The following is a 16,713-nucleotide window of genomic DNA, read 5'->3' on the forward strand; positions in this document are numbered from 1 at the left end:
TAGTACCTAAAAAAAAAAAAAAAAAAAAAAACTTGGCTACATTTAAAAATTAATTTGAATTTGTGTTGTTTTTAAGGGACGATTCAACTCAGCAGTGGGAAATAAGTTTCCCTTCTCACATTTATGGTTATTCTTGTTCAGTCTCTTTGGTGGGCTTCCCCTTTCAATGTTGGTGGTCTGTGTCCTAGCCTGTTCCTGGGCCATCCAGACAGCATATAGATCAGGGGAGTGATGAACAATGACCTACAAGCCAATCTGGCCATCATTGCCTTTTTTTTTAATTAAAAACATTTTTTTATGCTGTGCTGGTCTTTGTGGCTGCAAGCAGGCTTTATCTAGCCGCAGTGGGTAGGGGTACTGTCCATTTGCAAGGGAAGGGCTTCTCATTGTGGTGGCTTCTCTTGTTGTAGAGCACGGGCTCTAGGGCATGCAGGCTGCATAGTTCCAGTGAATGGGCTCAGTAGCGGTAGCACACAGGCTTCATTTCCCTGCGGCATGTACGATCTCCTCTGACCTGGGATCAAACCATGTCTCCTGCATTGGTAGGTGGATTCTTAACCAATGGACCTTAGGGTAGTCCCCATTGCCTGTGTGTGTGTGTGTGTGTGTGAATAAAAATTTCATTGCAACACAGTCTCACCCACTAATTTACATATTGCCTAGGAATGCTTTTGCGCACCCTGATGGCAGAGTTGAAATAGTTGCAACAGATCCTATCGCGCTCAACGCCTTAAACATTTACTAACCACGGTTTACAGGAAGCGTTCGCTAATCCCTGATACAGATTAGCACTGTATGTTAGAAATTTAGTATGAGTCACATGTGTAATTTTAAATTTTCCAGTAACCACGTTTCAGAACAAAAAAAAAGGGGGGGATTATTTAAATTATATATTTACTCACTACCTGCAACATATTTTCATTTCAACATGTAGTCATTCTAAAAATTATTAATAAGATATTTTAATTCCTTCATCTCTGGCATCAAGACATTGAAATCTAGTATGGATATTACACTCACAGTCTAACCACACTTAAAGCTCTCAATAACAAAATGTGACCAATGGCTGCTGACTAGACAGGAAACATCTTGTCATTCCCATATTGTAAGATTATTTTTAAATTAATTTTTTGTTGAGATATAGTTGATTTACAATGTTGTATTAGTTTCTGCTGTATACCGAAGTAAATCAGCTATTGTTGTTCCGTCTCTAAGCCGTGTCTGACTCTTTGTCACCCCATGGACTGTAGCACACCAAGCTTCCCTGTCCCTCACTATCTCCTGGAGTTTGCTCAAACTCATGTCCATTGAGTCGGTGACGCCATCCTACCATCTCACCCTTTGTCACCCCCTTCTCCTCCTGCCCTCAGGCTTTCCCAGCATCAGGGTCTTTTTCATAGACTTGCCATACATATACAAATATCCACACTCTTCCAGACTCTACTCCCAGAGATTATTTAACGTCTGACTTCCCTAGAAGATGGGAAACTCCCTGAGGGCATGGGCTATTTCTGCCTCTATCATTATTTTATTTTCAATAAATATTTGCTCAAAATAATAAAAAATTAAAGTTAAAAAATAGAAGCACCCCAATGTTCATTGCAGCAATATTTACAATAGTCAAGGCATGGAAGCAATCTTTTTTTGTTGTTTGTTTGGGTTTGGTTTTTTTTTTAGTTTTTAAAAAATTTATTTATTTTAATTGAAGGCTAATTACTTTACAATATTGTAGTGGTTTTTGCCATACATTGACATGAGTCAGCCATGGGTGTACATGTGTTCCCCATCCTGAACCCCCCTTCCACCTCCCTCCCCATCCCATGCCTCTGGGTCATCCCAGTGCACCAGCCCTGAGTGCCCTGTCCCATGCATTGAACCTGGACTGGTGATCTATTTCACCTATGATAATATACATGTTTCAACGTTATTCTCTCAGATTATCCCACCCTCGCCTTCTCCCACAGAGTCCAAAAAACTGTTCTATACATCTGTGTCTCTTTTGCTGTCTTGCATATAGGATTATCATTACCATCTTTCTAAATTCCATATATATGCATTAGTATACTGTATTGGTGTTTTTCTTTCTGGCTTACTTCACTCTGTATAATAGGCTCCAGATTCATCCACCTCATTAGAACTAATTCAAATGTATTCTTTTTAATGGCTGAGTAATATTCCACTGTGTATATGTACCACAGCTTTCTTATCCATTCATCTGCTGATGGACATCTAGGTTGCTTCCATGTCCTGGCTATTATAAACAGTGCTGATGTGTTTCTTTCAGTTCTGGTTTCCTCAGTGTGTGGCATGGAAGCAATCTAAATATCCATGGACAGGTGAATAGATAAAGAAGATATGGTACATATAAACAATGGAATACTACTCAGCCATGAAAAAGAATGAAATAATGCCATTTGCATCAACATGGATGGAGCTGGAGATTACCATACAAAGTGAAGTAAGTCAGACAGAGGAAATAAACCATGCTGCTGCTAAGTCGCTTCAGTCGTGTCCGACTCTGTGTGACCCCGTAGACGGCAGCCCACCAGGCTCCCCCGTCCCTGGGATCCTCCAAGCAAGAACACTGGAGTGGGTTGCCATTTCCTTCTCCAATACGTGAAAGTGAAAAGTGAAAGTGAAGTCGCTCAGTCGAGTCCGACTCTCAGCGACCTCATGGACTGCAGCCTACCAGGCTCCTCTGTCCATGGGATTTTTCCAGGCAAGACTACCGGAGTGGGGTGCCATTGCCTTCTCCAGAAATAGACCATAGGATGTCACTTATATGCAGAATTTTAAAAAATGATCCAAATGAATTTATTTACAAAACTGAAACAGGCTTGCAGACATAGAGAATGAATTTGTGGTAACTGCTGGGATCAGGGTGCGGAGAGTCTGGGGAAAGGATACATAGGGGGAGTTTGGGATTGATAGGAACACACTGCTCTATTTGAAACAGATAACCAACAAAATATTGTTTTTGTTGTGCTCAGTCAAGTCTGACTCTTTGCTACTCCATGGACTATAGCCCACCAGCCTCCTCTGTCCATGGGATTTCCCAGGCAAGAATACTGGAGGGGGTCACCACTTTCTCTTCCAGAGGATCTTCCCGACCCAAGGATTGAACCCGCATCTCTTGCATCTCCTGCTCTAACAGGCAGAGTCTTTACCACTAGTGCCACCTGGGAAGCCCAACCAATAAGGGCTTACTATAAAAATTTTGTTTAATTAAAAAAAGGTCTAAAAAGCAGTCAATCTGTGGGGAGGGTGGGAGGGAGGCTCAGGAGGGAGGGGATATATGAATACACATAGCTGATTCTGGAGAAGGAAATGGCAACCCACTCCAGTATTCTTGCCTGGGAAATCCCACGGACAAAGGAACCTGGTGGGCTATACAGTACATGGGGTCACCAAGACATGACTAAGTGACTGAGCACACATATAGCTGATTCACTTTGTTGTACAGCAGAAATGAACATAACATTGTAAAGCAAGTACACTCCAATTAGAAAACATTAAAAATTAAAAAATTTTAAAAAGCAATCAATCCATTAATATTTGTTGCTTGAATGCACCATAACCCTCCTCTTTGTTTCTCAGGAATGGGTTTGTACCTGTGGATTCAGATTCTTCGATTGTGGAACACCAAATCTTCATTTCATCCCCTTTTGCTTTCAACTTAAACGTCTCATTCTCTTTAGTGCATTTTTTGTCAATCACTTTGCTCTCCATATCTAAAAGGGAGAAAGGGAGAAGTGGCAGGAGGTCACCCAGAAAGTGGGATCTGAATTTGGTTTCTGGCCAAGAAAGGAATGCATCTCTAGTTGTAAGTGAGGGAGAGAACAGAAAGAATGATGGGTCATGGGAAAGATCTCAAGGCCCTTGATTAATGGCAGGCAGATGGAGGCACCAAACAAATTCGAAACCCAGTTGGAACTCTAGGAGTAAGGGTTCACATCTCAGGAGATGCTTCAGGGAAAAATGAACTTGAAGTGAACAAGGATGGAAGATAACAGTCATGAGCCTCTGACTATGTCAGAGTTAGACTGGTTTTCCAAAACCAAAGGAAATCTAGAGGGTCTGGAGCAAGCCCAGCAGGGTGGAAAAGGGCTCGGGTTCTGCAGTCACAAACTAGGAGGCCCAGCTCTACCACTCACCTGCTGTGTAAACTTGACCAGTGACTTAACCTCTCTGAGCCTCAGATTTTGTAACATGGCAATAATTACAGGACTTTTAATGAAAACAAGATAGATAATGGAACCAGAGGTGTCCTTTTAAAATATAAGCTAGATGAGACTGTGTTTATTCCCAAACTTTTCAATCCCACTCCCTTCCATTACCTCAAGTAAAATTGTGACTCCCTACTATGTGTTCAGTCACCTCCAACTCTTTGGGACCTCTTGGACTGTAGCCTGCCAGGCTCCTCCATCCGTGGGATTTCCCAGGCAAGAATACTGGAGTGGATTGCCGTTTCCTCCTCCAGGGGTTCTTCCTGACCCGGGGATCGAACCCAAGTGTCCTGCATCTCCTGCATTGCAAGCAGATTCTTTACCACTAAGACATCAGGGAAGCCTGCGTTTGTCTACAAAATCTGCCTCTCTCTCTTCTGATCCCTTCTCCTACAGATTTTACTGTGCTCCATTCCACTTTAGGGCTTCCCAGGTGGTTCAGTGGTAAAGAATCCACCTGCCAATGCAGGAGACACAAGTTGGATGTGGTATATGAGAAAGACATGGGGAATCACAGTGTCAAAGTCACCCGCCTAAGTCAGCCCCCAGGAGCGACCTTGAAAGATATATCCTACCTAAGTGTTTCGTCTGAATAGTCTGACTGACATTCGCTGAGGGTTTCAGAAAAGCTGCCAACATGGTGCTTTCCACGCTCTCCATCAAGACTGTGGCCAGCGTAGAGGTCTCTTCTTTGGTGAAGTTGGACCACTTGGATGTTTTTTCAATCACAGAAGCAAATCTCTTAGCCGTACTCTGCAAGGAAAGGTGTGTGTTTGCTCTTTCTCTCATCAGTGAAACAGCAGTTGTCCCCCGTCTCTCACCATGAGAATGGGTTGACAGTCTGGGTGGTTAAGACTCGTCCATACAATGCAGGTGGTGTGGGTTCCATCCCCGGGTGGGGAGCTAAGATCCCACATGTCCCACATCCCACACATCCCTGGTTGAGGAGTTAAGATCCTACACATCATCCTACATTTTTTTTTTTTGGCCAAAAAAACCCAAAAGATAAAACAAGCAATATTATAACAGATTCAATAAAGACTTTTAAAAAAATCTTAAAAAAAAAAAAAAAAAAAAGACATTTCCTCAGCCTCTTTTTCCTGATTCAAGAAGCCCTACTGGGGATGTAACTTGGTGTGCCGTAAGTCAGCACTTGCTGCCTTATAAATTACATGTATCCTTTTGACTCAGCAATTTCCCTTCCGGGAAGTCCCTCCTTCAAGAAATACTTTAAAATTGTGCAAGGATCTTGTGTAATGATGTTCATCTCAGCATGGGTTTTGAGAGCAAAAATCTGGAAAGCCTGAATGTCCAAGCAATTGGTTAAATAAAACATGTGAAAATCAAATCATGGGATAGTGTGAAAGTGTTAGTCACTCAGTCGTATCTGATTCTTTGTGATCCCATGGACTGTAGTCCGCCAGGCTTCTCTGTCCATGGGATTCTCCAGGCAAGAATACTGGAGTGGGTAGCCATGCCTTTCTCCAGGGGAGCTCCCATATACAGGGGAAGCCCCCTATGCAGTTGCTAATAAAAGAATGATATAGTATATCCATATACATTAACAAGCAGAAAGGTTCATGAGCTATTTTTAAGTAAAGCAAAGTACAGAATCACATTTGTTGTTTTTCACCTGGTTTTGACATTTACTTCATTATATGAGATGTCACCACCGGGGAAATTTGGAAGTTTGCATAGGATTCTATGTCTATTTTTGCAACTTCCTGTGAGTCTACAATTATATGTCCTCTTAAAAAAATTTTATTTATATTGAAGTATCATTGATGAATAATATTGTGTTAGTTTCAGGTGTACAGTAAAGTGATTCAGTGATACATGTACAAGTATCTATTATTTTTCAAATTCTTTTCCCATTTAGGTTATTACAGAATATTGAGCAGAGTTTCCTGTGTTCTACGGGGAAAAGCCAGAAACTCTGGCTGTCTATTTTAAGCATAGCATTAGGTACATGTCAATTTCAAACCCCTAAACTATCTCTCTCCCCACCTGTCACCCCCATAACCATAAGTTAGTTCTCTAAGCCTATAAGTCTGTTACAGAACCATGTGCTATATTATCTCATTTTGCTTTTAAAACAGCAAGCATTTTAATTTAAACTTTCATATTTATTGTATTTATGTTTCTGGCACTGAGATTTTAAAATAAATATAATTAATACTTATTGTGAACCAAGTATTGATTATATATTATTTAATTATATATACATTATATATTATTTTTATTTTATAAAATAATATATATTATTTATTTAATAAAATGAATTATCTAATATATGTTATATATATTTATTATATAAAATATACATGAAGATTCATATATAAATACATTTTTATATATTATTTTATATATTATTTAATTTATAATTAAATTAATTATATTTAATTTACATATATTTAATATATATTATATTTTGTTATATATTATATGTATTATGTATAATATAATATACTATATATAAATAATGTGTATAATTTATATAGTGTATATAAATATTATATATTATCATATATAATATATTTTAGATATAATCATATATAATATAATTTATATTATATTATATATATTGCATGTTTTATATTTTTTATATTTTATTATATTTGTGTATTATCATATATATTATATATTATTATATTCTATATTTATATTTTATAGTTATATATAATATATATTTTATATTATATATGTTATATATATTATATTATATATATAATCTTATATATCTTATTATATATAATAAGATATATGAGATATCTTATATATAATATATAATATAATATATATACTATATACTATATATAATAAGTATATGATATTATTTATATATTATATATGTAATTTATGTATAGCATATATAAATATTATATATTATATATTATTATATATGATATATTTTATATATAATCTTATATATATAATATAATATTATATATATAACATATATATAATATATAATATAATATATGTTTTATATATTATATATTTATGCTTTATTGTTTTTGTATATTATTTATTGTATATAATTACATATAATCATATATATTATATATGATTATTTGTAATTATATATTATATATTTTTATATTTTTATATATATATTTATATATTTTATATATAATCTTATATATCTTATTATATATAATAAGATATATAAATATTTTATATATCTTATATATAATATAATATATAAGATATATAAGATATATTATATATCTTATGTGTAATATATAATATATATAACATAATATAATATATATACTGTGTATACTATATAATATATATTAAATATAATTAATATATATTATATATTATTATATTATATATTATATAGCATATATAAATATTATATATCATATATAATATATTTTATATATAATCTTATATATTATTTAATTTTATGATATATTATATATTATTTATTTATTATTTATATTATTTAAATAATATTATATATATTATTTAATTTTATGATAACTATGAAATAGAGGCTACTGTTAATACCACTTTGGATAGGAAAACATGAGTACATATCTTGTAGGTAGCAGGACCAAGATTTGAACCTTGGGGGGGTCTGACATCAGACATTGGATTCTTAATCACTGCTATAAACCACTCAGTAGGTACTCAATAAATGATTCAATGTGTGTGTGTATGTGTGTGGTGTGGATCTGTTTTCCATGTATTCACAAAGTAAAAAAAGATATGGAAAGATACACATCTAAATGTTAACATTTGGTTCTGTCTAAGGAACAGAGTAAAGGAAAGAATAGCAATAATTATATTAACATTAATGCTGATACTATTTCCTTGATTGTTGATTATTATCAATAAATTGACTATAAAAATGTGACCCCAACCAAAAAAAAATCAGAAAATAATTCCCAACTTAAGAAACAAAGGGAAGAAATTAATTGAATCCAGTCCAATGGTGAAGGAAATTAACAGAAATCTTAGCAGGGAAAACAATTTCTATCTACCCAACTTTGATAACAATAAGATGAAAAGAACTTCAGTAAAAACTGAGTCAGAGTGAAACTTGAGAGATGTTTGTCTGGGAAAAACAAGATGTACTGAGTTTTGTAACCATATCCCAAATGAAAGGCATGAATTTGGGGTCCCTCTCCACTGACGCAGCAGAAGAATCTCAACTACAATCATCCTGAAAAAGTGTGATTCTCAGTTCTGTAGCAGATGAAATATCATCAAAACTCCCTTTGACATTAAATTTATTCATCTTAGCTAGCTAGAAAGTTTAGTTTATATCTTCAGAAAAGAAAAAAATATCAGGCAGGCTAAAACTCCATAATGGTGAAACATGTGTGTTAATTTTAGGACATCTTTTAATCTTGGGCTTAATTTGGAAATCTGTTCCTTAATGGTTGGAACAATTTGATGTATTAGAGAAGCAAACCAACCAGATGATTTCATGCCAAAAAGCAATTAGACTTGTGATTTTTATCTGAACAATTTAAGAGAACAATTTTAAGATTGACATACTGCATTGCACATTTTAAAAATCTGAATTATTATATTCATATGTGTGGTTGATTGGATTTATAAATCCTTTAAGAGCATAGTAAGGGCTTCTCAGGTGGTAAAGAACCCGCCTGCCAATGCAGAAGACATAAGAGATGTGGGTTCGATCAGGAAGATCCTCTGGAGGAGGAAATGGTAACCTATTCCAGTATTCTTGCCTGGGGAATTCCATGGACAGAGGAATCTGGCGGGCTATACTCCAAAGGGTTGCAAAGAGCTGGACATGGCTGAAGCAACTTGGCACACATGGCATGTAAGGGTATAGTAACCTTGCCTCAGGTTTGTAAATCTTCATTCAGTACTTAAAATTTGGGGAGAAATGAGAAAACATGTAAACATGGTAGAAAATGTTTGCAGGAATTTAAATAAGTTAGTTGAAAGGGCTCATTGTTTATACAAATTTAATCTGAAAACTCCATGAATGAATATACACTTCATGAATAAATGTTATATTAATTAATTTAAAATTCACCAGAATACAAATGAAAGTGTTATTTTCTTATTTTCATTTAGATTTATCAATGAAATAACAACATCCATTAGTTTCAACTTTAAGACTTAATAGAAATTAATGTTTAATATCTGCAACTGTAGAGAACTATATTCAGTATCCTATGATAAATCCATAATGGAAAAGAATATTTTTTAAATGTATATATGTGAGTAACTGAATCACTTTGCTGTATGACAGAAATTAACACAACATTGTAAATCAACTATATATCAATAAAAAGATCTGAATAAAATCTGCAACTATAATGATCTAGTCATTCCACTTCTAGGTATTTACCCTGGAGAAATGAAAATGCAGATTCACACACACACACACACACATAATGTTTATGTAGCTCTATTGATAATCACCAAAAGTTAAGGTGGGGGTGGAGGAATGAAGAGATCTTGGTCAACTGGAAACAATTCAAATATCCTTCAAAGATGAGTGGATAAACCTTCTGTGGTCCACCCAGAAAATGGGATACTACTGCCGCTGCTGCTGCTGCTGCTAAGTCACTTCAGTCGTGTCCGACTCTGTGCGACCCCATAGACGGCAGCCCACCAGGCTCCCCTGTCCCTGGGATTCTCCAGGCAAGAACACTGGAGTGGGTTGCCATTTCCTTCTCCAATGCATGAAAGTGAAAAATGAAAGTGAAGTCGCTCAGTCGTGTCCGAATCCTAGTGACCCCATGGACTGCAGCCAACCAGGCCTCTCCGTCCATGGGATTTTCCAGGCAAGAGTACTGGAGTGGGTAGCCATTGCCTTCTCCGAAATGGGATACTGCTGCTGCTGCTGCTGCTGCTGCTGCTGCTGCTAAGTCGCTTCAGTCGTGTCCGACTCTGTGTGACCCCATAGACGGCAGCCCACCAGGCTCCGCCGTCCCTGGGATTCTCCAGGCAAGAACACTGGAGTCGGTTGCCATTTCCTCCTCCAATGCATGAAAATGAAAAGTCAAAGTGAAGTCTCTCAGTCGTGTCCGACTCCTACTCAGCCACAAAAAGGAGTGAAGCATTGACACGTGCCGCAAAGTGGATGAAACTTGAAAACACAGTGCTTACTGAGAGAAGCTAGACTCTAAAGGCCACTCATTGTGTGATTCGATTTACAAAACATTCTTGAAAAGATAAAACTAAAATGACAGAATAGATCAGGAATTCACAGGCGCTAATGGTTAAGGGATTGAATATACGGCGATAAAGAGGAAACCCAAGGAACTTCTTCCGTGGTCCAGTGGTTAGGACTCTGCACTTCCACTGCCGGGGTGCAGGTTTGATCCTTGGTTGGGGAACTAGGATCCCACATGCCATGTGGCAAAAAAAAAAATTTTTTTTTTTAATTTTTTAAGTAAAAAAAAAAAAAAAAAGGAAGGCCAGGGAAGTTGTCGGGGGAGAGGAATGGAACAGTTCTATTGTCTAATTGTGGTGGTAATTACACAAACCTACTCAGGTAATAAACCCCACAAAACTGTACAGAAAAAAAGGCAATTTTTCTGCATGTTAATTTTTCAAACCTTACAACTGGAGCAGATTAAACGTTAACTCACAACCCTTTTATGTTAAAGAGGATGTTCTGCACCCAAGGTATGCCCCCAAGATGTTCGACACTCAAAACATGATTACAAAGACTTCAGTGTTACCTTCAGAGAGACGACGGTGGTTTTGTTTTCACAGACATTGTCCAGAACGCTGAGGGTGGCATTTATCAGCGCACAAAAGGAAACCTGTATCCAAGCGGGAAGAGCATCTGTGAGCATTGATCAAGCATGAAATGCACAAACTGGGCCACTGAACCCTCCACATGGGGTGGTCCTGAATTCCTGGTGTCACAAGGCTATAGTATTCTCAGGAAAATAAAAACTCACCTTTCAATCAGTACTGGAGTCACAGCACCTTTCTCTCCCATAAGAAAGAAAAGAAACCATCAACCAACAGCAAAACTATTGAGTGGGGTAAAAAGACAGAAGTTCCAATATTTTGGCCAACTCATTGGAAAAGACCCTGATGCTGGGAAAGATTAAGGGCAGGAGGTGAAGGGGGTGACAGAGGATGAGATGGTTGGATGTCATCATTGACTCAATGGACATGAGTTTGAACAAACTCCAGGAGATAGTGAAGGACAGGGAAGTGCAGAAACTGCGTGCTGCAGTTCATGGAGTCGCAAAGAGTCTAACACAACTGAGTGATTGAACAATAAGAACAAAAACAGACAGAAAATGTGTGAAAAAACCAGTGGTCCAATTGGAATATAATTCAGCTATGAAAAGGACTGAAGCACTGATACTCCCTACAACGTGGTTGGGCCTTGAGAGCATGATGCACAGTAAGAGAAGCCAGACACAGAAGACCATGTAGTGTGTGATTTCATTGATATGAAATATCCAGAATGAACAAGTCTATAGAGATAGAAATTAGATCACTGTTTTGGGGGGGTTGAGGACAGGAGGGAAGAAAGAGTAACTGCTAATGGGCATATAGGGTTTATTTTGGTGGTGATGAAAAAGCTTTGGAGATAGAAGTGGTGTTTTCACACCACTGTGAGTGTACTAAATGCCTCTGAATTGTACACTTTAAAATGATCAATTTTATGTGTATTTCACAATTTAAAAAAATCAACTGCTGTCTGAAGTACAGTGACATCAATTTCTGAAAATGCTTCTGGAGTCTTTACTCACTAGAATGACTTCATTAGAAAATCAAGATATCCAAATTCCTTTTTGCCTGGCTTGGAGGCTGTGTATCATCCATTCCACATCACACAGATGCAGCAATACACCTCGCAAAAAGTGAGACTCCAACATTCTTACTTGTTTGAGTAAATGAATTCCCAAGTTTTAGATAGGCAAATGTCCTTCCTTTCCAGCTTTTCTTGAAGATAGGTGTAAGCAAAAGTGATACTAGGTCATGTGCTTAAATAGAAGGACTGTGCCTTTCACTTGCCCTTCTCCCCTGCCCACCAACTGGAATGCAGATTTGACGGCAGGAGCTGCAGCAGCCATTTTGGACCACAATAAGGGAGTCTTGTGTTGATGATGGAAGAGTATTATGGAGCCATCATGTCAGATCTCAGCAGCTTACATTCATATTGCTACAAAGAGAGAAATAAACATCTATCTTGTCTAGGCCATGATTATTTTTGTCTTTGTAAAAGCTGCAGGACAACATCCTACCTAAGTGCCTTCTGGGAGAAACCTCGAAAACTAGGAACCTTCAAAAATACTTACATTTTTAGGCTCCACCTCTGCTCCCACATGGCATAACTGGACCTGCGTGTTGTTGTGTATCACATCATCTTTACACTTGAAGGGAATCCCTCCAAAGAAAACAAAAGCAACCAAATCAAACTTAACCCCAGCAAGTCTGTGTTCATCATCCCCTGCTTGAAATCCATCCATTGCCATGTTATACAATGCAACCATGAAAATGAACAAACTATAGCTACACACTACAGCAGTGATTCTGAGAAGCATGATAGCAAGTGAAGAAAGCAAGTCAGAAAAGACTATACATAATAAAATACCACTTTATAAAGCTCCAAAGCAAACCATACTAAACAAGGAATGTTTAGAGGGGGAATATTTTAAGTTCAGTAACTACAAAGTTCCAAGTGGGCCTCTCTTCAGAGGACTCAGGGATATGCATTGGCATTGATGATGTTCTAGTTCTTATGTTGCTAAGGCCTTAAGATATACTCATTTTATTATTATACCCCTTTGCCTCCATATAAGTTATCTATACTTCTAACACATCAAATAGCCCATAACTTAAAATTTTTTAAACCTTTCAAAGTTCCCCATGGTTCTCAGCAAAAAGACTACAAAATTCTTTACACAGCACACAAGTCCTGTAAAAGCTGACCTCTGCCCACATCCTCAGATGACATAAATACCATTTCCCATGCCCTCCTCACTTTGCATTAGCCTCAGGGCCTTTGCACATGCTATCATTTGAAGCACCATGATCTCTATTCTTCATCTAGATAATCCACACTCTTCCTTCAAATTTCTGTTTAAATGACACTTCACAGAGCATATTAAATATCCCACTACACAATGCCCAACAAAGTACACTGCAGTTTTTCAATTATCACACTCATTGTGGCTATTAAATAATTATGCATGTGCTCCCTTCCCTAGACTATAAGCTCCATGAGGGTAGATATCATGTCTATCATATCCAGGATTAAATCCTCAGGACCTAGTGCAGGGGACTGTTGAATTCATTAATTAGCAGATGCTCCAAAAATAATTTATCAAATGAGTGATTAATGAATGAACAAGTGAACAGAAAATAAGAGAATATGTAGATAAAGTAAAAAAAAAAAAAAAAGGAGAATCCAGAGAATGAGAAAAAGTGAGAATTCTACAAAGCAAGACACAGATTCCATTGCCAAGACAGGTAAGGAGATGACTACTTTGGCAGCTGAAGTTGCCGTGTTTCCCGGAGCCTTCTGGATTGGGATGAAAGCCTACAACGCAGCCACAGCTGTAGGAGCCCAGGGTGTTGGTGCAGACAGAATTTGGGCCGCATCGTGAGGGATCCTGAAGGCACTCGTCAATATCTGCAAAAAACTCAAAGATATCAAACAGTGCAGAGGAGTAAGGAGATAATTCTTTCCAAGCAGGTCCAGCAAACTTCCTACTCCCCTATGCAGTCCACCTTTTGATCTATGGAGTTGAGTTTGTCCATTGCTTGGTTCAAAGCCAGAGTGGCAGGTGCAAAAATAGCTCCCAGGGGTGTTGGTGCATATCCCATTGAAAAGGCACCTGTCAAGGCACTCATCAACATCTGCAGGGTACAGACCAGGCATGATGCAGATGGGTCACCAAGCCAACAAAAATCACACTTCCCCTTTCAAAGCAGAGGGTGCACATGTGCTCAGTTGCTTCAGTCATGTTCGACTGTTTGTGACCCTGTGGACTGTAGCCCACCAGGCTCCTCTGTCCATAGGATTCTCTAGGGGAGAATGCTGGAGTGGGTTGCCATGTTCTCCTCCAGGGGATCTTCCCCACCCAGGAATGGAACCCACGTCGCTTGCACCTCCTGCATTGCAGGCAGATTCTTTACCACTGAGCCACCAGGGAAGCCCCTCAAAGCAAAGAGTTCTTGCTAAAACATAACAGCCCAATCAGGGACTACATTTCCCAGAATCCTCTGCAGCTAGATGGGATCATATGACTAGCTTTCATTTATGGGATGTGAAGGAGTATGACATGTAACTTCTGGGCCAAGGGGTTAAGAAGTTGCTATACTTTTTCTCTTTTTCCCCACTGACTGTAACCAGGAATTTCTTTTTAAAATCTTTTGGCCACACCCATGTGTCCAAAGTGGGACCTTAGTCCCCTAACCAAGGATGGAACTTGCACCCCTTACATTGGGAGCATGGAGTCTTAACCACTGGACCACCAGAGAAGTCCCTGGAACCAGGAATTCTAATGTCTTAAGGGATAGAAGAAGCAAGAGATACAAAGAAACTGGTTCCCTATATCACTCCATGGAGGAAAGTTGCCCCTCAGCCAAGTATATCCGTATTGGATTGGTGTGAGGGTAAGAAATCTCTATTTTGTTGATCTAGTGGTTCTCAACTGAGGGACCTTGGGCAATGTCTGGAGAAATTTTTAGTGGTCACTTGGATCCAATGGGTAGAGACCAAAGACCCTGACAAATATCCTATAATGCACAGGTCAGCATCCCCAACACACAACAAAGAGCTATCCAGCCCCTAAAGTCAATAGTACCAAAGTTGAGGAACCCTGGCTGTATAACCCATGTCCCTCTGAGGATTTCTGAGCCAGCTGCCATGCTCTGAGGAAGCCCAAGCAGCCATGAGGAAAACTCCATAAGGAAAACTGAAGGGCCAGCTGAACTCCCAGCCAGAGGCCATTGCCAACTACCAGCCATGTAAGCAAGGTTATTTTGGACCTGCCAACCATGCTAGGGCCCCAAAAAAACCATATGGTCAACCCACAGAATCATGGGCAAAGACAAATGACTGGGGACTTCCCTGGTGGTCCAGTAGTTAAGAATCTATCTTCCAAAACAGGGGACACGGGTTCAATCCTTGGTTGGGGAACTAAGATTTCAAATGCCATGGAGCAACTAAGCCTGCACGCCCCAACGAAAGATCCCATGTACCACGACAAGACCCAAAGCAGCCAAATAAACAAATACTTTTTTAAAAAGAACAAATGACTGTTGTGATAAGTCACCACCATGTTTCAGGGTAGTTTGACACCCACTGAGAAGTCCCCAAAAACGGCAGGAAGAGTTACCTGCACACTTGAAAGCCTCAGGTTTTTCAGGGCTCCACACACCAGGTGAAAAGAACCCCGGCAAGCAGGAGCAGCTGTATTTTCCTGGGAGGTTGGTGCAGACAGAACTGGGACCACAAAGAGTTGAGTTCCTGGAACATTCGTCCACATCTAAGCAGAAAATCAAAATGCAGAGGACCGATGAGAGTACAGTAGCAGCTCACAGTCCCATCACTGACTGAAGCCAACGGGTTTCCCTGACTCCTTCAGGCTCACCTTCTTAAACATATTTGTGTCACTATGAAAAGAAAGCATTTAGAGACATGTGTGTGACCCATGCAAATCTTCTGATGAGGATCCCCCACAGCTCAGGACAAACTCCACACTCCTCATTAGAACATGTAAGACCCTGAGAGTCTGTTCCCAGCTGAGCTCATCTTTTCCTTTCTTTTTTTTTTTTTTTCCCTAAGATTTTTTTATGTGGATCAAGGCTTCCCTAGTGAGTCAGTGGTAAAGAATCTACCTGTCAAAGCAAGACACATGAGTTCGATCCTTCAGTCCAGAAGATACCCTGAAGAAGGAAATGGCAACCCAATCCCATATTCTTGCCTGGATAAACCCATGGACAGAGGAGTCTACAGTCCACAGGGTTGCAAAAGAATCAGACATGACTTAGCGGCCAAATAACATTATTTTAAAGTTTTTACTGAATTTTTTACAATATTGCTTCTGTTTTATGTTTTGGGATTTTGGCTGTGAGGCAAGTGGGATCTTAACTCCCCAGCAAGGGGTCAAACCTGTACCCACTGCATTGGAAGGTGAAGTCTTAGCCACTGCACTGCCAGGGAAGTCTCTCATATTTTGCTTCTAATGCCTTCATAATCCATGATTCAAATTCACCGATTACCTGTAGGTTCATGAGGCTCATTCTCTCTCACCTGTGTTCCCTCAGCCTCAAATTCATCACTCCCCTCTTTTGTTAATGAATTTCAATTCCTCTCCAAGGAATCACTATATCCAAGTGGAGGGGTAGAGAGCATGGATGTCATGAGTTCAAAGCCTGGCTCTGACCCTTGTAATCTGTGTTTTACTGGACGTTATTGAGTGAATTATGTCTCCCCAAAATTCATAAGTTGAAACCCTCCTCTCCTCCAGTGGGATGGCATTTGGATGTGGAAAACAATTAGGTT

At 38.6% G+C, this 16,713-nt stretch overlaps 1 protein-coding gene across 1 annotated transcript in view; it reads right to left on the minus strand.

Annotated features, from left to right (window-relative positions):
* LOC129624620 (adhesion G protein-coupled receptor E1-like) overlaps nucleotides 1-16,713 on the minus strand; it is a 77,074-nt gene that overhangs the window by 16,664 nt on the left and 43,697 nt on the right. Inside the window, exons 7-12 of the mRNA XM_055542801.1 lie at nucleotides 13,932-14,060; nucleotides 13,687-13,833; nucleotides 12,497-12,585; nucleotides 10,913-10,996; nucleotides 4,802-4,979; nucleotides 3,612-3,731 (exon numbers count right to left, since the gene is read on the minus strand). Coding sequence (XP_055398776.1) covers nucleotides 3,612-3,731; nucleotides 4,802-4,979; nucleotides 10,913-10,996; nucleotides 12,497-12,585; nucleotides 13,687-13,833; nucleotides 13,932-14,060 — 747 coding nt within the window. The remainder of the gene's footprint in view (nucleotides 1-3,611; nucleotides 3,732-4,801; nucleotides 4,980-10,912; nucleotides 10,997-12,496; nucleotides 12,586-13,686; nucleotides 13,834-13,931; nucleotides 14,061-16,713) is intronic.

Source organism: Bubalus kerabau, chromosome 1 (genome assembly GCF_029407905.1).
Source record: "Bubalus kerabau isolate K-KA32 ecotype Philippines breed swamp buffalo chromosome 1, PCC_UOA_SB_1v2, whole genome shotgun sequence".
Classification (NCBI taxonomy): Eukaryota; Metazoa; Chordata; class Mammalia; order Artiodactyla; family Bovidae; genus Bubalus; species Bubalus kerabau.